The sequence below is a fragment of the Pongo abelii genome, chromosome 18 (assembly GCF_028885655.2).
Source record: "Pongo abelii isolate AG06213 chromosome 18, NHGRI_mPonAbe1-v2.0_pri, whole genome shotgun sequence".
Classification (NCBI taxonomy): Eukaryota; Metazoa; Chordata; class Mammalia; order Primates; family Hominidae; genus Pongo; species Pongo abelii.
The window spans coordinates 6,140,749-6,166,936 of record NC_072003.2 but is presented as its reverse complement, the minus strand read 5'-3'; the positions used below and the strand labels follow the sequence as shown (position 1 = coordinate 6,166,936).

The window sequence follows — 26,188 nt, the reverse complement described above, 5'->3', positions numbered from 1 at the left end:
GCACCTGTAATCCCAGCTACTTGGGAGGCTGAGGCATGAGAATTGCTTCAACCTGGGAGGCAGAGGTTGCAGTGAGCCGAGATGCTGCCACTGCATTCCAGCCTGGGCAACAAGAGTGAAACTCTGTCTCAAAAAAAAAAAAAAAAGTCCATCATTCTTATTAATGGAGGCCAAATCATCTCAGTGCTTCTTTGGCTGATCAGTACACTACAATCCAGTATTATCCAATAGACCAGATGTCCCCAGCACCCAAACCATCGACCAGTAGTGGTCTGTGGCCTGTTAGGAACTGGGTTGCACAGAAGGAGGTGAGCAGCAGGCTAGCAACTGAAGCTTCATCTGTATTTACAGCTGATCTCCCGGCTGAGCTCTGTCTCCTGTCAGATCAGCAGTGGCATTAGATTCTCATAGGAGCACCAACCCTATTGTGAACTGCATGTGGAAGGGATCTAGGTTGTGTGCTCCTTATGAGAATCTAATGCCTGATGATCTGTCACTGTCTCCCACCACCCTGAGATGGGATTATCTAGTTGCAGGAAAACAAGCTCAGGGCTCCCATTGATTCTACATTAGGGTGAGTTGTATAATGATTTCATTATATATTATAATGTTAATAACAATAGAAATAAAAGCACACAATAAATGTAATGCACTTGCATCATCCCAAAACTTCCCCCCACAAATCCATGAAAACTGGTCCTTGGCGCTAATAAAAATTGGGGACCACTGCAATAGACTATTCAGTCCCGGTCCAATCAAACATTCTGCCATGGCAGGTTACTCTACTCTGCACTGTCCAACCTGGCAGCTGCTCGCCACCCACATGGGCTGTTGAGCCCTTGAAATGTGGCTGGTGAGAATGAAGAGCTGAATTATCAATTTTCTCTTATTTTAAATAATTTTTTTTTTTTTTTTTTGAGACAGAGTCTCACTCTATCCCCCAGGCTGGAGTGCAGTGACACAATCTCATCTCACTGCAACCTCCATCTCCCAGGTTCAAGCAATTCTCCTGCCTCAGCCTCCTGAGTACCTGGGATTACAGCAACCCGCCATCATGTCCAGCTAATTTTTGTATTTTTGTAGAGACTGGATTCCACCATGTTGGCCAGGCTGATCTTGAACTCCTGACCTCAGGTTGTCTGCCCACGTTGGCCTCCCAAAGTACTGGGATTACAGGCGTGAGCCACTATGCCCGGCCTTAATTCATTTCTAAATCACAAAATCTAAACCACAAGTGACTAGGAGCTACCATAGTGTAGAAGGCAGCAGCAGAATCACAGGAAATTGTCAATGACCCTGTCCTGCTTCAAGTTGACCTTTCCCCCTCATGGTGAGACTCTAGATTCTTTCCTCTTCTCTCACGTTTTAGATTTTCAGGCTTAGACCATGAAAATAAGTTCTGTCCTTCCAAGAAAATAACGTTCATAACACTTACTGTATACCAGGCTGATTTCAGTGCTTTACATGTATTAATTTACAGCAACTCTGAGGCAGGAGCTGTGATTATGCCCATTTAACAGATGAGAAAACTGAGGCACAAAGCGGTGCTGGAACTTCTCAAAGTCACACAGGTAGCAGGAGACAGAGCTCGGATTTGAACTCACTTTGGGTTCAGCAACTCACAGCTCTCACCTATGACATAATATTACTTCTGTGGTCAAAACACTTAGACCGGATTTCACAGGAATCTTGTGCTTGCCTGACTGCTAGGGAGGTTTTCATCATCTTCCTTATCTCACAGTTCAAAACCCAGGACCTCCATGCTCTTGCTATGGTGGCCGTTCACTGGCAGGAGGCTTCTGGGAAGGTTCTCCTTTTCTGTCATTTTTCTTATTCGTGGTTTTTTGTCTCATTGGTGTTTATCTTCAGAACTTTGTTTCCTTCTGCTCAATTCATAATCAGAGTACTTTTCCTCTTGGCTGAATTCATAAGTGTTTATGCAAAAAGAGGTTGGGCGCAGAGCCAGGCGACTGACGACACCCGGCTCTTCTGGCACGTGGATATCAAATTGTTGTATGTCGTTCTGCCATTCGAGGCTCCTGCTGTGGGGCTGGGCCATCTGCCAGCTCTCCAGGGAGCTGGCAGGAAACCGCTGCAATCAGAGTGAACCCACGGCCCGGGTCAGCTCGCCTCAGCACAGCACTCCAGCTGGCCCTCAGTGCCTTTTGGGGACACATCTGCATTGCCAGGCAGGGCTGTGGGAGGTCCGCCTGCCTCCTGTCCATCACAGGGAAAACCTACCTTTGTCCCGTGTCCCTTCCAGGCAGGCTGTGTGGAGATTGCTGCATTAACCTTTAATATGGCTAAAATGTTTTCTTTCGATGACAGTAATGCTGCCAGAACCCATCAAGATACCCAGGAACTGATGTGCCTTGGCAGATGATGCTGGAAACACAGGATTCCTGGCAGTCTTTGCATCCCTTGCTCACAGCCCACGAGTGTCTCCACCTTCCAGCAGGGCTTCTCTCACAGTCAGGGCAGAAAGAGAGAGATTCCATCTGGAACAGGCTCGGATTTTAAATGAGTGTCCCCGATAATTCAACATGATCGATGGCTGAGGTATTTCAGCAAGTTCAGGAGTCCCAGTTCTCAGAGAGAGGCAGCCAGCCATGACTGTAAGACCTGGGCAAACCATACAAACCAGATGGCAGGTCTCACCCCTCCCCAGAGAGCTCCAGAGAGTATCAAAGAGTGAAACAGCAGAGGGATGGTCTGGGTGGGGTCATCGTGGCTGGCAAGGGTCTGTGACAGCACCTTGTTAGGCTAACCCCAAGAGGAAATTTGGAGGGGGGGTGGGAGGGCAACTCTCAGTGCAAGCCAAGTCTCCTGGAAAATAACTTTCAAACTTTGGAGGATTGTGAGCAAGATGGGACCAGCAACTTCTACCTAAAAGAATGTTAATAGCAAGATAACTCACCCTAACACTGGTCCAAGCTAGGTCTTTATTATGCACCATAAAGGCTCTGAGAATAACAATCTAACCTCCCAAAGGGCTGGGGCTTTGCAGAATCTCAGGCAACTCGCTTCCTTCTGCTCAGTGACTCCCCTGGAGCACAGCAAAGCAAGGAAACACTTAGAGCCAAGCTTGAGATCTGAATTTCAAATACAGGGAGTCCATCTCTTTCTACCCAATTGTTCCCTAGAATCAGTAACTAACTCCTTCCCCTTAACTGCACATACTTCCTACCAAAGCACAAGCGCGATGGGCTGTCCATGAGCCTCCCCCAAACATGTGCACCTTGTCACATAAATTCTGTCACCCAAAGAGACCAGACAAAATGCAAAACCAAAGTGCAGCTTTTCCTTGAATTATAGGTTCTAAAGAGTTTTGGACTCTCTACAAAACCCGACAGTTAGGAATTGCCTGTAAGAAGCACCAGCCCTTGTTTAAAAGAGGCTATTGAAGAACAATAGCCATGCTGATGCCACACTACGCTAAGGGAGAATAATGAACCTAATAAAACTAGCGATTTTCCAATTGCTTTTGCTGCTGGAAACACTGATTATGCTAATTAAAGGGTAGAATAGTAAATACCCACTCTTTTGCATCCAATTAAGTGTTCAGATTATTTCTCAGAAGTATTTGTGGAAAATAGCACTTCTGATAATCATGGGTTCCAAATAAACAGAGTCAAGTGTGGTGTGGTACCTGTGTGAGTGTGTGTGTGTGTACACACATGTGTCTTTCTGGAGCTCATTTTATGGATATCCCACATCACTCCCCAACTTCCTATGAGACCAAATAAGAAAAATCACAGTTTCCTAAGAATACAGCTTGGGATATCTTTGGAAAAGGTGTGTATTGAGAACACAGCCTACGGAAACTATTTCACATTGGCAATATCTGAGATTTAACATTGCAAACATCAGAAATACAACTGGTTCTTCAGAGCCACCTAAGTCCCTCATAATGGCAATATTAGCTTCTTCTAAATAATAAATTAGCCAGTCAAACTGTGTTCTACAGCATGTTAGAAGTTTCATCCTTCTAGTCAATGACACATTTCAAGGCAAAGTCAATTTATATGTAAGTTAAACAAAGTGCTGTCACCAAAAATTGAGAATTATGTCTAATGCCAATCAGAAATGAAATAAATAAGTATTAGAGGATTTGCAGGTTAAAGCAACCATAGAAATGCTATTATCAGGAAGGAAAATGTATTACCTGCAGAGGTTACAGATAAGACGCTAGAACCCAGAAGAGAAAGGATCTCTGTAAATATTTCCATTAAGTTAATCAAGAGTGGCTGGGTACGGTGGCTTATGCCTGTAATCCCAGAATTTGGGAGGCCAAAGCGGGTGGATCACGAGGTCAGGAGTTCGAGACCAGCCTGGCCAACATGGTGAAACCCTCTCTCTACTAAAAATACAAAAAATTAGCCTGGCATGGTGGCGTGCACCTGTAATCCCAGCTACCTGGGAGGCTGAGGCAGGAGAATTGCTTTAATCCAGAAGGCAGAGGTTGCAGTGAGCTGAGATCGCACCATTGCACTCTAGCCTGGGTGACAGATCACGGCTCCATTTTGAAAAAAAAAAGAAATAAAGTTAATCAGGAGTGAGAATAGGATGAGTTTTTCACCCACAAAAGGAGATGAGATTCATGCAGTCTTTCAACATGCATTCCATCAATAGTGAACACCTGCTCTGAGCTAGGCCTAACTCCCAGGAAATGGGTTACCAACCAGACATACCCCCTGATTTGCAGGTCACATTTTAGAGCAGATAAATGGACAGTAAACAAGTAAGTAAATTAAGATCATCTTAAATTGGGGGATGTTCTTTAGAGAAGCACTTCCGCAAAGCTGAATCGCATCATAGACTATGACTGCCAGGTGGTAGGGAAGGTAATATCCCACATGCCTGTGGATAGCAGAGTTTCTGAGCCCTTGCGAAGTATTTAGTACTAAGATCTCTGTCTTAGGTCAAGTTCCCTAAAAGCAGAGCCTGAGGCAGGGATTGAGTGCATGTAATTCATTCAGGAAGAACCCTCAAGAGATACGAGTAAGGAAAACAGGATATGGCAGGGAAGGAGCTAAGTGAGATGTGGTCTCAGCTGGAGACGGGCTCCAGTCTGATCTCACAGGGAGCTCCAGAGGATGAACTGCACCACCATGTTATCCCAGCCTAAGGTCTTTTGTTCTCCTGTGTCAGCCAGTCCCTGGCCAAGGGCTGCAGACTCTCTCGGGGCCCCAGCAGACAGGAGGAGAAGGAGCATGGTCTGCAGTCTACTCTTTTGTGCACACCCACCCACCTCTTCCCCAGCTGACACTGCTGGAGGAGTAGAGGGAAGAGATGTCATCTCCTCCCATGGCAACATGTGGGATGGCAATGGCCCTTTTCCTGTTGAGTGTTATCTGCTGCCATCTCTTGCTGTTTGCAGCCTGACACAGAAGGGTGAAGGTCACCAGGTTCCACTGACAGGGGTCTTTGTCTCAAGCAGCAACCCTAGGACCACGGCTCCCTTTTAAGATTCAGCCACATTTCATGACTGTCTGCAACACACCCCATGCCTCTGATGGAAGGAACCCAATGCCCCATGCTACAGCCATTTCTGTCAGACTGGGGTCCCTGATCTCAATTTCCCTCTGCATTCCCCAACTCTGGGCTCTGCAGACACATTTCAGATCCATCCTTAGTACCTCCCAGGAGGCAGAAGCCAGAGGAAATAATCCTTGCCCCAATGCACCTGAGCATGTCACCTCACTGCATGCTCTTTCTCCCTCTCCAGGAAAAATCAAGCTTGTTGAATACTTACCAATGTGCCCACATGCATTTAGTCCCCACAACCACTTCATGGGGCAGCATTATCATCCCCAAGTTACAGATGAGGAAATTGAGGACAGCATTTATATAACATGCATGTAAGTGGTGGACAAAGGATCTAACCAGGCAGTGCGGCACCAGAGCACACTTTTTTGTTCTTTAGGGAGATGGGGTCTCTCTCTATCCCTCAAACTGGAGTGCAGTGGTCTGATCATAGCTCACTGCAGCCTTGAACTCCCAGGCTCCAGCAATCTTCACGCCTCAGCCTCCCGAGTAGCTGGGACTACAGGCATTCACCACCAACCCAGCTAATTTTTAAAAAACATTTTTCTAGACATAGGGTCTGATCCCAAACTCCTGACTTCAAGCGATCCTCCTGTCTCAGCTTCCCAAAGTGCTGGGATTACAGTCGTGAGCCCCCGCGCCCAGCCCAGAGCACACTTTTTTTTTTTTTTTTTTTGAGACGGAGTCTCACTCTGTCGCCCAGGCTGGAGTGCAGTGGCAAGATCTCGGCCCAGAGCACACTTTTAACCACCATATCATTCTGCCTCTGGGTAAGTTAGTCAAGCTCTGTAGCTCATCAGATGTCTGTAGAGAGAAGGAGACATCAGTCTCCCCTTCTTCCAAACACCCCCATGAGCCCAAAGCTGAACCAGTTGCTGTAGCCATGGCATACAGCAGCCTCGGTCCTCTGGCCAGGCCAGAGCCACATCCCACCTCTGGATCCTCGTGTTGAGTCAATACATCTTGAACCAGCAGCGGACTGAAGCTCGAGGGGGAGTCAGAGTAATGTGATCCAGCCCACCAGGAAGTGGGTGCTGAGCAGGCAAGCATTCATCACCCACTGCACACACCAGGGAAGGCCTGTGGTGACTTAGTCCCACCTGCGGGCAAAGAAAAGAGTGCCTGCTCCGTGCCAAAATGTGATGCCCAACACTTTATCTTAAAGCTAGCTGACTTTGTAATCCCAGCTACTTGGGAGGCTGAGGCAGGAGAATCACTTGAATCCAGGGGTCGGAGGTTGCAGTGAGCCAAGATCATGCCATTGCACTCCAGCCTGGATGACAAGAGAGAAATTCTGTCTCAACAAACAAACAAACAAACAAACCAAAAAAAAGCTAGCTGGCTTAATCCTCACAAAGATGCCATCTACTTTTTGGCATTCTACAGGTAGAAACACTGAGACACTGGGAGATTTTAAAACTCACCACCAGCCGGGTTCGGTGTCTCACGCCTGTAATCCCAGCACTTTGAGAGACTGAGGCAGGAGAATTACTTGAACCCAGGAGTTCAGGACCAGCCTGGGCAAATTAGCAAGACCTCATCTCTACAAATTTTTTCTTTTTAAATACTTAGGGCTAGGCGCCATTGCTTACACATGTAATCTCAGCACTTTGGGAGGCCAAGGCAGGTGGATCACTTCAGCTCAGGAGTTTGAAACCAGCCTGGCCAACACGACAAAACTCTATCTCCACTAAAAGTACAAAACTTAGCTGGGCACAGTGGCATGTGTCTATAATCCCAGCTACTTGGGAGGCTGAGGCATGAGAATTGCTTGAACCCAGGAGTCAGAGTTTGCAGTGAGCTGAGATCGTGCCACTGCACTCCAGCCTAGGTGACAGAGTGAGACCGTGTCTCAGAAAAAAAAAAAAGGTATGGTGGCACATGCCTGTGGCCCCAGCTACTCAAGGGGCTGAGGTGGGAGGATCGCTTAAGCCCAGGAGTTCAAGGGTGCAATGAGCTACGATTGTACCAATGCATCACTATATATACATATATATATGTGTATATATATATGTATGTATATATATGTGTGTATATATGTGTGTATATATGTGTGTATATATAAACATGTGTGTATATATATGTGTATACATATATGTGTATATATATGTGTATACATATATGTGTATATATGTGTATATATATGTGTATACATATATGTGTATATATGTGTATACATATATGTGTATATATGTGTGTATACATATATGTGTATATATATGTGTTTATATATATATAAAAAACACACATGCACAGATTCACCACCAACAACTCAGAAATTACTGTCTCCCTCTATTCTAAGGAATTATTTTTCATTTTGCCATATCTGAAGTTGGAATACACCTTACAATCACTGGAATGTCACGGTCTCGTTGGCAGCATTTTTCTGCTTAGTAGCCCATAAAATAATAGCACATCTTGTAACTAACAGTGTTGTAGATGCTATGAGATCCTGGGGAAGCCCAGAATCCTAGCTCCACCCTGTCTGACTCCAAAGACCACATATTTTTTATGCCTTTGGACTGGGGCACAGATGTAGACAACTCGAGCTTTGCTGATTGTGAGAAAGGTATGAGAAATAGCCCTGATGGAATTTTCTTCTTGTACTTGCAGGGGAACAAAGTGGCATCATTCCACTATTCCAGAGGAGGTGCTAAATACGAGGGTGAGGCTGTCAAGCGGTCCCTGGTGGAGTCCTACACTCACCCAAACAGCAATGAGAGAGAGCGGAGGGAGAACATCGATACTGTCGTGAACTGGTTCACCAAGGAAGACTTTGACTTTGTGACGCTGTACTACAGAGAGCCAGATAACGTGGGACATCGATTTGGGCCAGAGGCAGCGAACAGGAAGTTGATGATTCAGCAAATCGACAGGACCATCGGGTATCTGGTGGGAGCCACTGAGAAGCACAGCCTGCAGAGCACCTCAGCGTCATCATCACATGACACCATGGGATGACCACCGTGAAGAAGAGACCCAATGTCAACAAGATCCCCTTGTCCAACTACATCAAGTTCAGGGACTTGGTCAAGTTTGATATTGTGGGCTACGGTGGCTTTGGGATGCCCCTGCCCAAACTGGGACAAGAGGAAGACCTTTACCAGGCAATGAAGAATGTGTACGCTCACCTCCACGGCTACAAGAAGGAGGAGATTCCAGAACACTTCCATCTCTCTAAACATGACCAGGTTCTACCAATCATGATGTATGCCAACTCTGGTTACAGTATCAATGGGGTAAGTTCATTCTAAAATGAATAAAGTCACCTTGGATCTAGGAGACAACCATTAGGGAAGGGTGGTTCTGCAAAAATCAAACATAAGTACACAGCCGGGCACGGTGGCTCACGCCTATAATCCCAGGATTTTGGGAGGCTGAGGCAGGTGTATCACCTGAGGTCAGGATTTTGAGACCAGCCTGGCCAACATGGTGAAACCCCATCTCTACTAAAAATACAAAAATTAGCCGAGCCTGGTGGCACGCATCTGTAGTTCCAGCTACTCTGGAGGCTGAGGCAGGAGAATCGCTTGAATCTGGGAGGCAGAGGTTGCAGTGAGCCAAGATCATGCTACTGCACTCCAGTCTGGGCAACAGAGTGAGACCCTGTCTCAAAAAAATATAATATAATATAATAAAACAAAACAAAACAAAATAAAATAAGTGCACACACTAAGAGTTGTAGCCCACAGGGTCCTAAATGTTCCCCACCCTGCGACCAACCAATGCTTCCCCAAATTACCGTTATACAAAAATAATGACCAATTCAACTTGACAAGGCTGATTTGAAAATAAAAATAAGGCTGGCCATGGTGGTTCATGCCTGTAATCTCTGTGCTTTGGGAGGCCAAGACAGGAGGATTGCTTAAGGCCAGGAGTTCAAGACCAGCCTGGGCAACATAGGGAGACCCCATCTCTACAAAAAACAAACAAATAAATAAATAGCCAGACACGGCGATACCTGCCTGTAGTCCCAGCTACACAGGAGACCTAGGTGGCAGGATTTCTTGAGCCCAGGAGGTCAAGGCTGCAGTAAGCTGTGATTGCACCACTGCACTCCAGCTTGAGCAACAGAGCAAGACCCCGTCTCTAAAAAATTAACAAATAATAAAAAATAAACACCACCTTCATTATTCAAAATTGTGCATAGCACTTCACTAAACATTGAATAGCAGTACTTTCATTTTTGCCTTTCCAACAACCCTATAAAATAGATGCTCTTAGTTCCACCATTTTAAAGAAGAAATCAAAACCTAGAGAGAAGTGACTTGAGATTAAAAATGTAAGGTTGGGCTGGGTGCAGTGGCTCACACCTGTAATCCTAGCACTTTAGAAGGCTAAGGTAGGTAGATTGCTTCAGCCCAGGAGTTTGAGACCAGCCTAGGCAACACAGTGAAACACCATCTCTACAAAAAATGCAAAAAAAAAATGTAGCTGGGCGTAGTGGCACGTGCCTGTGGTCCCAGCAACTCAGGAGGCTGAGGTGGGAGAATTGCTTGAGCCCCGGGGGTGTCGAGACTGCAGTGAGCCATGATCATGCCACTGTGAGACAGGAAGCAGGGCTTGACTCCACAGGCAGGGCTTGGACACCAGACCAAATTGAGGACTAGCTAAAACCGGGCTGGGGCAGAAGAAGCTTTCCATCAGAGATGCCCACCAGTGTGCCATGTGAGTCTACTATTGCCATGGCAACACCCGGGGGTTACTGCCCCTTTCCATGGCAATGACCCAATGACTCAAAAGTTACTACAAATTTTCTAGAAATTCCTGCATAAACTGCCTTTTAATCTGCATGCAATTAAAAGTGGGTATAAATGTGATTGCAAACTCTCTGCCGCTACTCTCTGCCTCCAGGGTAACCCTGACCAACAGGAGCAATCACAGGGCTGTAACACTGCCTCTTCAATAAAGCTGTTTTCTTCTATACCTCCAGCTTGCCCTTGAATTCTTTCCTGGGCAAAGGCAAGAACCCTCAAGTGCTATTGAGAGGTGACAGCGTGCTGGCAGCCCTCGAGCTCACTCTCGGCACCTCCTCTGCCTGGGCTCCCACTTTGGTGGGACTTGAGGAACCCTTCAGCCCGCCGCTGCACTGTGGGAGCCCCTTCCTGGGCTGGCGGAGGCTGGAGCTGGCTCCCTCAGCTTGCAGGGAGGTGTAGAGGGAGAGGTATGGGCGGGAACCGGGGCTGGGCGCAGCGCTTGCGGGCCAGTGCCAGTTCTGGGTGGGCACGGGCGGGGTGGGCCCCGATTTCTCACCTGGTCTTAGCTGCCTCCCCACAGGGCAGGGCTCCGGACCTGCAGCCCGCCATGCCTGAGCCTCCTCCCCACCCGCCATGGGCTCCTGCTCAGCCTGAGCCCCCCCGATGAGTGCCGCCCCCTGCTCCACGGCGTCCACTCCCATCGACCCCCCAAGGGCTGAGGAGTACCAGCGTGCTGGGTGGGACTGGCCGGCAGCTCCACCTGCCGCCCTGGTGCGGGATCCACTTGGTGAAGCCCACTGGGCTCCTGAGTCTTGTGGGGACTTGGAGAACCTTTATGTCTAGCTAAGGGATTGTAAATACACCAATGGGCACTCTGTATCTAGCTCAAGGTTTGTAAACACACCAGTCAGCACCCTGTGTCTAGCTCAGGGTTTGTGAATGCACCAATGGACACTCTGTATCTAGCTAATCTAGTAGGGACTTGGAGAACTTTTGTGTCTAGCTCAGGGATTGTAAATGCACCAGTCAGCACCCTGTCAAAACGGACCAATCAGCTCTCTGTAAAACAGACCAATCGGCTCTCTGTAAAATGGACCAATCAGCAGGATGTGGGTGGTGCCAGATAAGAGAATAAAAGCAGGCTGCCCCAGCCAGCAGTGGCAACCCGTTGGGGTGCCTTTCAACAATGTGGAAGCTTTGTACTTTTGCTCTTTGCAATAAACCTTGCTGCTGATGACTCTTTGGGTCCACACTGCCTTTATGAGCTGTGACACTCACCACGAAGGTCTGCAGCTTCACTCCTGAAGCCAGCGAGACTATGAACTCACCGGGAGAAAGAAACAACTCCAGACGCACAGCCTTAAGGGCTGTAACACACACCTTGAAGGTCTGCAGCTTCACTCCTGAAGCCAGCGCGACCACAAACCCAACAGAAGGAAGAAACCGAACACACCCGAGCATCAGAAGGAAGAAACACCAGACACGCCGCATTTAAGAACTGTGACTCCGCGAGAGTCCGCGGCTTCATTCTTGAAGTCACTGAGACTAAGAACCCACCAGCTGCGGACACACTATGCTCCACTGCGGGGCTCCCCTGCCCTGCATCAACTGCACTCTGGCCTGGGTGGCAAAGAGAGACAGACCCTATCTTTAAAAAAAGAAAGAAATGTAAGGTTAAGTGCTGCCCCCAAGCCTGCGTGGCTGATCATTATACAGAGTACACAAAGATCACCAAAAAATTCACCACAAAGACCCCCCGCCACTGGTTCTCACTTGCCCATATCAAAAAATATGCAAGCCTGTTCATACAAAGACACACACAGATGCTCGTAGCAAAATTATTCATAATTGTCAAAAGGTGGCAACAACACAAATGCCTATCAACAACAGATAAATGGGCAAACAAGTACAGTCTACCCGTGGGATGGAATATTAATCAGCCAAAATATGGAATGAAGGGCTGATTCATGTTACAACCTGGATAAACCTTGAAACCATTAGGCTAAGTGAAAGAAGCCAGACAAATATTAGATGATTTTTTATATATATATATATATATATATATAGATATATATATATGCCCAGAATATGAAAATTCAAAGAAACAGAAAGTAGATTAATGGTTGCCAGGAGCCGGGGTGGGGATAGTCAGGGGGAAATAAGGGGTGACTGCTAATGGATACAGGGTTTCTTCTGGGATAATTAAAATTTCCAAAATTGATGGTGGTGATGGCTGCACAACTCTGTGAATATATTAAAAACCACTGAATTATACACTTTATCTATTTATTTAGAGACAGGGTCTGGCTCTGTTGCCGAGGCTGGAGTGCAGTGGTGCAATCTCAACTCACTGCACCCTCCACCTCCCGGGCTCAAAGCATCCTCCCACTTCAGCCTCCTGAGTAGCTGGGACTACAGACACACACCACCATGGCCAGCTAACTTTTTTTGTATTTTTGGTCGAGACAGAGTTTTGCCATCTTGCTCGGGCTCATCTCAAACTCTTGGGTTCAAGCGATCCTCCCACCTCAGCCTCCCAAAGTGCTGGGATTACAAGTGTGAGCCACCATGCCCGGCCAAATTGTACACTTTAAATGGGTAAATTGTACGGTATGTGAATTACCTTTCAATAAATCTGTTATTAAAAGCAGCTTTAAGGGCCAGGCATAAGGGCCATGCCTGTAACCCCAGCACTTTCAGAGGCCAAGGCAGGAGGATCACTTGAGCCCAGGAGTTCAAGACCAGCCTAGACAACATGGCAAAACTTGGTCTCTACAAAAAATTTAAAAATTAGGCTTGGCGTGGAGGCTCACACCTGTAATCCCAGCACTTTGGGAGGCCGAGGTGGGTGGATCACTTGAGGTCAGGAGTTCAAGACCAGCCTGGCCAACATGGTGAAACCCTGTCGCTACTAAAAAAATTTTTTAAAAATTAGCCAGGCATGGTGGTGAGTGCCGAGGCTGAGGCAGGAGAATTGCTTGAACCCGAGAGGTGGAGGTTGCACTGAGCCGAGATTACATCACTGCACTCCCACCTGCTGGGCGAGAGAGCAAAACTCCATTTCAAAAAAAAAAAAAAATTAAAAATTAAAAATTAGCCAGCGGTGGTGGCTCGTGTCTGTAGTCGCAGCTACTCAGGAGGCTAAAGTGGGAGGATTGCTTGAGCCCAGGAGGTTGAGGCTGCAGTGAGCCAAGATTGTATCTCTGCACTCTGGCCTCAGCAACAGAACAAGACCCTGTTTCACAATTTTAAAAACAATTAAAAAACAAGCCTAAAGAAAACACAAAAACCAATGCTAACTGTGAGACATAAATGAGGTGGTCTATTTTTTGTTAACTACCAACTAAAAATTCATGGCAGAAACAAAGTTTAAATGATGCTATAGCCAGAGGCCGTGGCTCACGCCAGTAATCCCAACAGTTTGGGAGGCTGAGGCAGGTGGATCACCTGAGGTCAGGAGTTTGAGACCAGCCCGGTCAACACGGTGAAACCCCGTCTCTACTAAAAATACAAACATTAGCCGGGCATGGTAGCAGGCGCCTATAACCCCAGCTTCTCGGGAGGCTGAGGCAGGAGTATCGCTTGAACCCCGGCGGGGCGGAGGTTGCAGTCAGCCAAGATCGCACCATTGCACTCCAGCCTGGGCAACAGAGCGAAACTCCATCTCAAAAAATAAATAAATAATTAAATAAATGATGCTATAAACCTCATGTGAGGGAAGACTGCCCCAGGTACAGCTTGAAGAACCCTTGCTGTGAATAGGAGCCAAATGCGATAATTATGTTGGCAACTTGCTTCATGTTAGCTTGTTGCAACTCCAGAGTGTAACAGGTATAAGAAAACTCATGGGGTTACTGTTTAATGTTGGTGGAAATATTCACATTAAAATACAACAGTTTATCACCTAAGGTGTATTTTATCCTTCAAGTGGCCCAGAACACTGTGATTACTGCACACCAATCGCACGCCCATAGCTAAGGCCTTGCCAAGGAGAAATTCCACAGTCACTTGGCTATTTCTAAACCTGGTTTATGACGTTTTGTAACAGGATATCTTGACAGTAGCATGAGGACATTTAACGAGACAAGAACATTCCCCACTGACCAACCAGATAGTTTCAGGGAACAGGATGCTGTGCTCAGTTTAATCTTCTGCTGAACCGACCATTAGACAGAAAATCCTTTGGGTCAACGCCTCTCACTGAATCCACTTCTCAGATTCCTGTCCACCTGCCTGCTTTGCAGTGCAGAGTAAAGTGGGCCTTCCTTGAGTCTCTTCAGGGACCAACGTGCTTGAGGCCATCATGAGGACATTCATTCTTTTCTTTTTTTTTTTTTTTCTGAGAGAGTCTCGCTCTGTCGCCCAGGCTGGAATGCAGTGGTGTGATCTCAGCCCCCACTGCAACCTCTGAACCTCCCAGGTTCAAGTGATTCTCCTGCCTCAGCCTCCTGAGTAGCTGGAATTACAGGCATGCATCACCAGGCCCAGCTAATTTTTCTACTTTTTGTAGAGACAGGGTTTCACCATGTTGGCCATGCTGGTGTCGAACTCCTGACTTCAAGTAATCCACCTGCCACGCCCTCCCAAAGTGATGGTATTACAGGTGTGAGCCAACGTGCCTGGCCGAGGGCTTTCATTCCTCATGGACTGCTCCATAGCCTCAGAGACAGTCGGACTGGTTTCTTCAACCAGAGCGGAGCAGACAGGAAATTTCTGTATCCACCAGGCCAAATATTAGACCAACTATTCAATGTACAGAGAGCATCACATTTCTTATATGCTAGAATATCTGTTGGTCTAAAATATATAGTATTGTAGCCAGCCACAGTGGCTCACACCTATAATTCCAGAGCTCTGTGGGGCTGAGGCAGGAGGTTCACTTGAGGTCAAGAGTTCGAGACCACCCTGGGCAACATAGCGAGACACCCCCAGCACCACCAGCTATCTCTACAAAAATTAAAATAATTAGCTGGGCATAGTAGTGTGGGCCTGTAGCCCCAACTACTTGGGAAGCTGATGTGGGTGGATTGCTTGAGCCCAGGAATTTGAGGCTCCAGTGGGCTATGACTGCATCACTGTACTCCAGCTAGACGTTGTCACAAAAAAAAAAAAAGTGTTGCAATTGACATTACTTTATCATTTGAAAAGAGGGACAGACAAGAAAGGTATTTGGCATTTACCAAGCAATTACCCAGAATCCTCATCCCATCCTACCCCCACTCTTCCCCTAAAAATGTATGCATGTGTATTTATACCATAAAAAATACATCTATTTGGCTCTGGAACCAGATTGCTTGGCTTCAGTGACCTGATCTAGAATTTGCTGCTGTTGACTCAGTGCAGACAAGCCCTGTAACTCAGTTTCCCCTGCTGTAAAATGGGGAATGGCGCCTTTACTGGGCTGCCATGAGGGTAAAGGAGGTAACGTATATTTATGAAGCATTCAGAACAATTCATGATACATAGTAAGCTCTATATATTTGAGCTTATTATTACTGTCAGTACGATTATCATCATCTTGCTGCTTCCAATGGCTATGCTTTCTACATTCTCTTTCTTAAAGACCTTTAAATCCTTGGTATTCTCTCCACCACCACAGAGAGCAGTGTCCTTGTAGTTTAAATTCTCAAAGACTTCATGGATCTAACAAGCATGACATTAACTAAGGGACAGTTTTCTTTCAGGGGATTGGAATCTAAAATGGCTTTTTTATCGTTATTATTTTTCAGAGAATTATAATGTATTTCAACAAAGGCAGCCATGGCTTTGATAGTGTCCTCATGGATACGAAGGCCATATTCAGAGCTTTCGGGCTAGATTTCAAGAGGAATCGCCTGGCCGAGCCTTTTAACAGCACCCACATCTACCCATTCATGTGTAAGCTCCTGGGAGTCACCCCCAAACCCACAACGGCTCCCTGGCAGTCACCCAGGAAATGCTCGTGAACTCTTATGACCAGCAGCCAGGTGAGATACAAAAGCAGCTGCCAGAAAACTGTCAACATAGTCTGCTCTGTCCTGAGATAGAAAAGAATCAAAAAGGGGTGTCATGGTTGGGAGGAGGGAATTCAAGCAGAACAATCCTGTTTCCCAGCAGCTTTGGAGCCGCAGGAACAAGATGCCAACAGCTCCAAACAGATAGCACGGGAGGTAGGGAATCCCTCGACCTGCTGGTAACATTTTACATAGTGCCTTTTAGGCAGAGGGAAGGTGCTCTTTAGAGAAAGTCAGGCTGTAATCCTTCCAGTCCTCAGGAAATCACTGTGTACAGTCTGCCTCCAAGATGCCCCTTCCAGATACGGAAATCAGCCCTCCTTCAATAGCACAGAAAGCTCTTAATAGGGGAGGAGCAAAACCCTGCTGTTCACTCGATGCTGAAAAAAGGAGAGGGGAGAGTCTGAAACGAGACTGCAAATTCTCAAGTCTTCAAACCCCTTCAATCTGGGTGACACAAAGGAAGAATAAAATCATCTCAGAATTTGCTGTTGCCTTCTTTTCTGGGTTGTTTACACACACTGGCTATCTTTCCTTTTGCCAGGAGAGACTTGGATACTGTCCAGCGATCTAACGAGCGCTTAAAGCAATTACATGCAAGAAGAAGTAATGGGCTGGCCACAGTGGCTCATACTTGTAATCCCAGGACTTTGGGAGGACGAGGTAGGAGGATCACTTGGGGCCAGGAGCTTGAGACCAGCCTGGACAACATAGTGAGACCCTGTCTCTACAATAAATTAGCTGGGTGTGGTGTCACATGCCTATAGTCCCAGCTACTGGGGAGGCTGTGGTGGGAGGATTGCTGGAACCCAGGAGTTTGAGGCTGCAGTGAGCTGTGATTGTGCTACGGCACTCCGATTCCTGCCTTAAAAAAAAAAAAAGGGAAAGAGGGGAGGGAAGGGGTGATACACATCCTTTCTCTTCTTGTAAGCCACTGCCCATGATCTCCTTGTGAACATACAGGAAGCAGTCTGTTTTGTAGAAAACTAACTAAATGAATGACCAATTCAGCAAATTATGGAGGATTTTTCTTCTTTTTAAGTTTTGAAGTTTTGCTACAACTATTTTGTAGCCCCTCCCCTGTCTCACATCCCACTGGGAGCCTGGGATAAGCTGCGTCTGACTGTCAGTTACTGATAAGCAGGACATCCCACAAACAGATTTTCAGCGAATTGGCTTTCAGCAAATTGATCATTTGACAAAGTGGTCATTAGGCAAATGGGTCATTTGGCGAAGAGGTCATTTAGTAAATCGGCTTTCAATGACTTGCCCTATGAGATTTCTCTAGAGTGAGCATTTTCTCGGGTTAAATGTACATTTCATTTCCATAATTAATACTCACTAGTGGCTAGATGGGAAACTTCCCAGGGAACCAGGAGCAGCCAGAACAGCCTCTTAATAATCAGGTAATTAAAAACCCTCTGGCTTCTTAACAGGAGCGTAGGTACAGAGGGCAGCTGCTCTGCAAGGCGCAGTGATCGGGCTCAGCATTGTCACAGGAGCTCTTGCAGTTCTGTTTGTTGCTAGTGTGACATACACAGCCATTCGTCGGAAAAAGGACTGAGTGGTCTTTGGGTCTCCTGTAGTTCATCATCATATGTTGTGATAACCCATGACACCTCCTTGCTACATGCCACGGGAGGTCCAGCACTCCAAGAACCCAGCAGCCAGGGCCGGCTTCATGGGCTTGCAACATGGACAGCCCCACAGGCACACAGAAGAGTCCCCACTGTGGTTTCATAATCTGCCATCACCATTTGAAATTCTTTATTTTTTAACAAGGGTGGCCAGGGATAGTGGCTCATGCCTGTAGTCCTAGCACTTCGGGAAGCCAAGGCAGGCAGATGGCTTGAGCCCAAGGAGTTTGAGGCCAGCCTGGGCAATATAGCAAGACCCCATCTCTACAGAAAATACAAAAATTAGCCAAGCGTGTAGTCCCAGCTACTTGGAGGCTGAGATGGGAAAATTACCTGAGCCCAGGGAGGTCGAGGCTGCAGGAGCTGAGATTGTCCCACTGCACTCCAGCCTGGAAGACACAGCGGGATCTTGCCTAAAAAAATAACCACAAGACCAGGCGCAGTGGCTCATGCCTGTAATCCCAGCACTTTGGGAGGCTGAGGCGGGCGGATTGCTTGAAGTCGGGATTTTGAGACTAGCCCGGCCAACATGGTGAAACCCCACCTCTACTAGAAATACAAAAATTAGCTGGACAAGGTGACGCATGCCTGTAATCCCAGCTATTCAGGAGGCTGAGGCAGGAGAATTGCTTGAACCTGGGAGGAGGAGGTTGCAGAGAGCCGAGGTCACACCATTGCACTCCGGCCTGGGACACAAGAGTGAAAATCCGTTTCCAAAAAAAAAAAAAAAAAAAACCACAACAACAACGTGGCTGAAAACAACAGAAATGTATTGTCTCACAGGCCTAGATGCTAGAAGCCCAAAATCAAGGTGTCAGCCGGGCTTCGCTTCCTCTGAAACATGTAAGAGAGAATCCTTCCTGCCTCTTCTGCTTTGTGGTGGCTGCCGGCCATGCTTGGTGTTCCTTTTAGATGCATCGCTCCAATCTCTCCTCCCTCGTCACATGGCTGCCTCCTCCCTGTGTCTCTGTCTTCACCTCACATTCTCCTCTTTTATTTTATTTTTTTGAGATGGAGTTTCCCTCTGTCACCCAGGTTGAAATGCAGTGGCACAATCTTGGCTCACTGCAACCTCCGCCTCCTAGGTTCCGGTGATTCTCCCACCTCAGCCTCCTGAGTAGCTGGGGTTACAGGCACCAGCCACCACGCAGTGCTAATTTTGTATTTTTAGTAGAGATGGAGTTTCACCATGTTGGCCAGGCTGGTCTCGAACTCCTGACCTCAAGTGATCCGCCCACCTCACCCTCCCAAAGTGTGCTGAGATTACAGGCATGAGCCACCATGCCCGGCCCTCATTCTCTTCTTTTATAAGGACACAAGTCATTGCATCTGCCCCCTCACCAGCAGCCCCCAATCCAGTATGACTCATCGTTACTTGATTACATCTACAAATACCCTATTTCCTGATAAGGTCACATTCCTGGGTATGGAGGATTAAGATTTCCAATTTTTTCCCTGACTCAATTTTTTTTGAGTCAGGGCCTCACCGTGTCACCCAGGCTGGAGTACAGTTCTGTGATTATAGCTCACTGCAGCCTCAAACTCCTGGGCTCAAGGGGTCCCCTGACCTCAGCCTTCCAAGTGGCTGAGACTACAGGTGCACACCACCATGCACAACTAATTATTATTATTATTTTTTTTTGTACAGGTTAGGTCTCACTCTGTTGACCAGGCTGGTCTCCTGACATCAAGCAATCCTCTTGCCTTGGCCTCCCAAAGCACTGGGATTACAGGCATTATCCCGTGCCTGGACCACTTTCTGCATCTCAATCATTGTATCATTAGCCTGAGCTGCCCATATTCCTCATTCTGCCCATCCCTGACCAAGCTCCTCCTTTAACATAACTTCCATCTCGATATCATGGGGCCTGCTGGGCACTGCAAACAGCCTAAGGAAAGTGGAAACTTTACTTAACCTTAAATCCTATTACAAAGTCCACACTGAACGTAATTTATATTTGAACTATAAAATTTTCTGTAAGTTGAAACATGACCTATAAAGGTCTCTACACCCTGAAGCAACGTTTTAGAAAGAAATCAATTGTCCTTTTCTGCACAAACCATTAACCATAGGAGAGATAAAGGAAAAACTTCAATGTACTGATTGAACTTCCATGCCCATAGCTTAACTTCTAAAAGGCAACTATTCCATACTGTTAAACTGCCTTAGGTTGTTATTGCTGTTATTAAAGAGACCCTCAAAGCCAGAAGTTGAATCTTGACTGTAGTTCTTGCATGTACACACACACTCTTGCAACTGAAACCACTCAGATTGTCCTAATGCTGCTCCCCATAGCAACACCACCTGGAATTTTACGTTTGGTTGTAAGCATCAGTCCTAATCTTCACTTGCGTCCGAACACACCGCACCTGTGAGAGCCCCGTGACATTAAAAAAAATCCCTTCAGTGAGTCCGGGGATGGTGGCTCACACCTGTAATCCCAGCGCTTTGGGAGGCCAAGGCAGGTGGATCATGAGGTCAAGAGACTGAGACAATCCTGGCCAACATGGTGAAACCCTGTCTCTAGTAAAAATACCAAAATTAGCTGGGCATGGTGACGCATGCCTGTAGTCCCAGCTACTCAGGAGGCTGAGGCAGGAGAATAGCTTGAGCCCGGGAGGCAGAGGTTGCAGTGAGCCGAGATCGTGTCACTGCACTCCAGCCTGGCAACAGAGGGAGACTGTCTGAAACAAAAAAAAAAATCCCTTCAGTGCCTTGATCCTTCCAGATTCAGATCCAAGATAGATGACATTTGTCCCTCATCAGAGCCCACACACCAAGATAAAGATTTCTTCTGGCCAGGCGCGCTGGCTCACACCTGTAATCCCAGCACTTTGGGAGGCAAAGCTGGGTAGATCACCTGAGGTCAGGAATTTGAGACCAGACTGGCCAACGTGTTCAAACCCTGTCTCTGCTAAAGATACAAAAATGGCCCGGCATGGTGGCTCATGCCTGTAATCCCAACTACTCGGGAGGCTGAGGCAGGAGAATCGCTTGAACCTGGGAGATGGAAGTTGCAGTGAGCCAAGATCGCGCCGTTGCTCTCCAGCATGGGCAACAAGAGAGCAAAACTCCGTCTCAAAAAAAAAAAAAAGAAAGAAAAAAAGATTTCTTCTGTATGCATGGCTCAACTCTGTGGTCCGCTAGGGTCCTTCCTCAATCTGCTTCCAATCTATGGACTCAGGAAAGACTGAACCAACCTAGATTTATTAATATTTTAGTATAACATAATACAGTGTTACTTATTATAGCATTGACCGTATATGCCCTTTTGCTGCTTGGAGGAAAGGCAATTAATAGCTATTATGTGAGTTAATAAAATAAGCCCAGGATTTATAACTAACCTGTTCCCATTGGTTTTCCTTGTCTCCTGCAGGCAGAGAGGTGATCAAAACAGCAAAAGCAAAGCAGTGTCCCTGGCCCAGTTCTGAAGCCAACCTTCCTTAATCACCCAGACCCATCCCTGGTTAGGACTTGCTGTGGATTCTCAGGCGACTCCATCTCAGGATACAGGGACTGAGAGGGTGTATGCAACATCTCAGACCCAGAAACCGTTGATTCTGTCTAAAAACACAGCAAGAACCACATCCCACCCTCTTGATTTAAATGAAAGTGTTTGGGGGAATAAAAGATGAACCCCTTTTTTTTCTCAGATCTTGCGCTCATTTGGTTCTGGTGGGGAACAACAGCTATGAGAGAACAAGTGTATTCAATTAGAATTAATGCCCCTCTCTTATTCTCACAGCTGAGCAGGGCTCAAGTGCCTCTCATCTGAAAGGGACAATAAGATTTAATCTGTCTCCTCATCTACCTTCTGCAAGTATACTTAACAAATTAGCTCTCGGGACTCTTCCAAATGGAGTTTTCTGAGGCATTTGCTAAGGTAAACGTTTTAGACTTTGAACACAGTTCAGATTTCAGGGGCAGTACTGAAATCTGAACTGTGTTGCTAACTGCCCTGCCTTTCAACTCAAGACACCATAACTTTGAACTAAAATAATAATATTTTTGTTTTCCACTCTGTCCCCACGTCTGTATCACCACCACCCCCAATCCCACCCTACAGGAGCTAACTCCTTCCTGTCCCTGCAAGATCAAAACTCCTCCTGGAAGCCCCGCTAGCTGTCTGCTCGCCTTCGTGGCAGATACCGCTATTGTACTTTTATACCCATTTGTGTGATAAGTACTTCAATGTCCACTTCTTCCACGAGCCCCTGAGCCCCTGGAGGGCCTGGACCACACCTAGTTTTTCTCACCGTTACATCTCCCTTGTCAGGCACATGCTAGGCGCTTAATAAGTATTTGGTGAACGAATGGCTTGTTTGGTGACAGTCCAAAGGCTGGGAGACAGAGGGAAAGCTCCCTCCTGTTGGGCCCCAGACGGGTGGCGCTGATGGAGAGGAGGCTAGGTTAAGGCCTCCCGGACCGAAGCGCGCACCCGTAAGGCCCCTGCCAAAAACACCTTCCTGAAGGCGGAGGAACTGCGAGAGTGCCTAAGTTGGCCCAAGGCCTGACCCGACAATCCCAGGGACCCTAGCCCTAACCGGACCTGCCTCCCGGGCCCCAAACCCGGACTCGGCCCCGCCCGTAGCTCCGGATCCTGGGGCCCGCCCCTGGCCCCGCGTCGGCAGACCGTGGCGTCGCTCCTGGGCCCGCCACAAACCCTCCGCAGGTAACGCGTCCCGAACTTGAGCCACACTCCGATCCCCTCCTCAAACCCCTTCCCGTTTCCCACATCCTGGACCCCTCGCTCCATCTCGGCCCCGCCCCAAACCCAGCTCCGTCTCGGCCCCTGAGCTCAGCCCCGACCGGCCTCCGAGTCCCTGGGTCCCTCCCGACACCGGCCCCTCCCTAAGCTCCGCCTCCCAGGGCCCGCCTCCTGAGCGCAGCCCGCAGCCCGGACTCGGCCACGCCTCCCGGACCCTGGGACCCTCCCCACGACGGCGTGTACTAAGCTCCGCCTCCCAGAGTCCGAGCAGCGCCTGGCCATGTCTACGACATAGTCAACGCCCCGCCCCGGCCACGCCTTCTGAGCCCTTCTCTGGGTCTGGCCTTAGCCCCGCCCTAAGACCTGTCTCCTGGGCTCTGCTCCGAGTCCCGCCTCCTGAACCCAATGGCGTTTATCCCCGCCCTAATGCCCGCCTCCAGGACTCATCCTGCCACCACGCAAGGCCCCGCCTCCAGGACGCCACCAACCTGGACGCTTCCGAAGCCCCGCTTCCAGGATCGCCTTATCCTGGCCCCGCCCCAGGACCCGCCAACCGGGATTCTCCCCAGGACCCTCCCCAACGACGCTTATCCTGGCCCTACCCCAGGCCTCGCCCTCATGACGCTCATCCTGGCCCAACCCCAGGCCCCGCCCTCATAACGCTCATCCTGGCCGCGCCCTAGAGTCCGCCCCCAGGACGCTCCTCCTGACCCTACCCCCGGGCCCCGCCCACTCTCTGCCCCCGCGCACTGCCCTGCGCCCGCCCTCTTCAGTCCAGGCCCGGCTTCCGCCCGGTCTCCCGAAAACGCTGCGGTCCCGCCCACGTCATGGCGCCCGAGGAGAACGCGGGGACCGAACTCTTGCTGCAGAGTTTCGAGCGCCGCTTCCTGGCGGCGCGCGCACTGCGCTCCTTTCCCTGGCAGGTGGGCGGCGGGGCGAGCGGAGAGGCCCGCGGGGCTCGCGGGAGTCCAGGGGCTGACGGGATGGGTCTTCGTGCTGAAGCCACGGGCGCTCCCGCCACGTCAGTTCCTGGGTTCCCGTCGGTCAGGGCCTCGCCACCCGGTCCCCATCCCTGGGGCCTGGCCAGAGTCGCTCGCACCCCTCTTGCCCCGCGAGCTGGCGGTGGAAGCTGGGGGCGTCTCCGCCGTCTTGGGGGGCAGAGGCGCTCTCGGTGTGGGGTACAGTTCACGATCATTTTCACGACTTTTTAAAGGCAGTAATCGTTCTGGTCACTGGGAGACAGCTGCCTTCGCCCATTCTAAAAAGTCAGCGCCCTCAGGACCGCGGGTAACCACGTCCTCCTGAGCGCGGTGACCAGGTCACAGGATGTCCCTCGTGCCTCAGTGTTCTCATCTGTATGTCGAGCACTACACAGAATGGGCTCATGCGCTGAGGCTCTCACGCCTGTGATGGAAGAGACAGAGAAGGGGGTGGCCTCTCGTCTCCCTGGGGACCTGCCATTCTCAGCACAGGCGCATGGCAGGCAGCAGCCTCCCTTCTGCCAGCAGAGGGGCTTAATGCACTCAGCCCCATTTGTAATTCATGTGCGGTGAGCTCACTGGGATGAGTCAGTTTGGATATATATTCCTCCCTGGGTCTGCCCCATTTTATGGGGTGTTGCTTAATCATTTGCGTTATTCCATTGACATAAAATATTTAGCACTCAGAGATCATTTCTGGTCAGGAGAAATTTGTGCATTTTTAACCCAAAATAGAAACCTTCATAAAATCATCATAGGTCTCCATTCAATATTGACTATAATTGTTCACATGCCCACGCTGAATGCTAACTTGGGCTCACCCTCAGCACCCACGAGATGGGTACTATTATTATCACTCACATTTCACCAGAGGGATTGTTTGATTAGGGTGCAGTAGACCCAGGAGACAGCCTGCCTGGTTCGAATCCTGGCCCAACCCCTGGCCCTGTGTGACCTTAGGCAAGTGACTGCATCTCTCTCTGCTATTGTTTTCTTATTAATAAAATGGAGGATATAATGATAACTATCTCTTAGGGTTGTTGTCAGGGTTGAGTACAAAAGCCTGTGGATCAGTGCCTGGCTCAGGGTAAATGCATGTCGGTGTTAGCTACTGTTTTTATTCAGTCTCAAAATGTTTCATAAATGCCTTCCGTGAGCCAGGCAAGCAGTACCCAAGACAGATGAGGCTCTGCTTGCATGGGAGAGCCAGAGAATAAACAAATAAATGAATGAACAAGAAAAGACCAGATAAGAGTGGCTTTAAAGCCAAGAAAACAGGGAAATGGTGAATGGAGCAACTGGGGAGAAGAGTCACCAAAGTCGGGGAATCAGGGAAGCCTTCCCCAAAGAGGTGGCATTTGAACCGGGGCCAGAGTGGTGAAGCAGCCAGCCATGGCAAGGGCTTGGGGAACAGGATATGCAAAGGCCCTGTGGTGGAAACAAGCCAGCTGTGGTTGAGGAACAACAGCAAGGCAGCCAGTGTGGCTGGAGTGGAGTGAGCAGGGTGGGCCAGGGGTGAGGGAGAACAGGCCAGAGAGAGGGATTAGGACCAGGTCTTGCAGGCCTTTTACGGCATGGAAGGAGCTCTGAAGCAATGAAGTGCCTTGCCCTGTGTCACATACCAGCCGAGACAGTCTGCCTAACTCGGGAGCCAAAGCTCGCTGCTGGGCTTGAGGCCCCTGTAAGAGGACAATGTAACCCAGGCTGGTACGGGCACATTCTGCATTTCCACTTAAACTCAGATGGCAAGCCCATCAAACCTTGGTGCCATGGCTGCCCTGGTAATTCCTGGCTGACCAGTGCAACCAGGGAGCTGGCCCATGACCCGGGTGGCCGCTAAGTAGCCAGGACTAATGCGGCCAAGAGTCAGTCTTCTAGCCTTCTTCCTGTCACTCATCCAGGTGCACCCTGCGACATCTGAAGGTCAGGCTTTCAGCTGCTGTGGCTTCCACTGCCAACTGACTCCACGTCCCCAGGGAGGGATCACATAGGGCTTTGCCCACACATTCTATTGCGTGTTTCATGTTCCTGTGAATGCGCCCTTGAGATTTCTCTCTTTCCCTCCACACAGAGCTTAGAAGCAAAGTTAAGAGACTCATCAGATTCTGAGCTGCTGCGGGATATTTTGCAGAAGGTAAGAATCCCAGCGTCCCTGGGACTCATGACCCTGCCTCCTGAATCTCTCCGGAAGACCTGAGAGAAGAACCACAGGTGTGCTTATACCCTTTAAAAACACCCCTGTTCAAAGAACAAAACCATCGAGTCAGCACTGTAGGTGGGTGTCAGCACCTCCGACAGCTCCAGCGCTTTCATTTTCTAAGACTTAGAAAAAGACATCAGAATATACAAAAAGCTGCATGAGAGGGGGGAATCTAGGGAATGTTTTTTAAGCCATCCACAGCAAAAACAGAGATGAGACCTGCAGCAGTGTGTGCACCTTGACCCCTGACCCCTGACCCCTGACGCACAGCTCTGCACCTGCAGCCAGCTGGTCTCGGGCTGCAAATATGGCGGGGTAAGCACTGGCCTGGCACCCGACCGCCCACTGGGTGGACCCAGCCTTTGGTCTATGTTGTGCACAGGGGACACGGGCACTCCCCCTGTCCTGGCACAGCCCACAGAGCA

The 26,188-nt window shown here is 48.6% G+C and overlaps 1 protein-coding gene and 1 pseudogene across 1 annotated transcript; one reads left to right on the top strand and one right to left on the bottom strand.

Moving 5' to 3' along the window:
* LOC134760419 (small ribosomal subunit protein eS24-like) overlaps positions 1 to 23,143 on the bottom strand; it is a 100,608-nt pseudogene extending 77,465 nt beyond the window's left edge.
* LOC129050675 (ectonucleotide pyrophosphatase/phosphodiesterase family member 7-like) lies at positions 8,515 to 21,527 on the top strand. Its single transcript, XM_054533437.1, has 3 exons — positions 8,515 to 8,786; positions 15,974 to 16,210; positions 21,252 to 21,527. The coding sequence occupies exons 1-2, from the start codon at positions 8,613 to 8,615 to the stop codon at positions 16,187 to 16,189; spliced, it is 390 nt and encodes a 129-aa protein (XP_054389412.1). The 5' UTR covers positions 8,515 to 8,612; the 3' UTR covers positions 16,190 to 16,210; positions 21,252 to 21,527.
* Positions 23,144 to 26,188: the final 3,045 nt, after the last annotated feature.

Excerpts from the sequence above, each read along its gene's own strand:
- LOC129050675 (XM_054533437.1), top strand. The coding sequence starts at position 8,613 with ATGCCCCTGCCCAAACTGGGACAAGAGGAAGACCTTTACCAGGCAATG. Across the intron at positions 8,787-15,973 it reads CTGGTTACAGTATCAATGGG|AGAATTATAATGTATTTCAA; the intron begins GTAAGTTCATTC and ends ATTATTTTTCAG.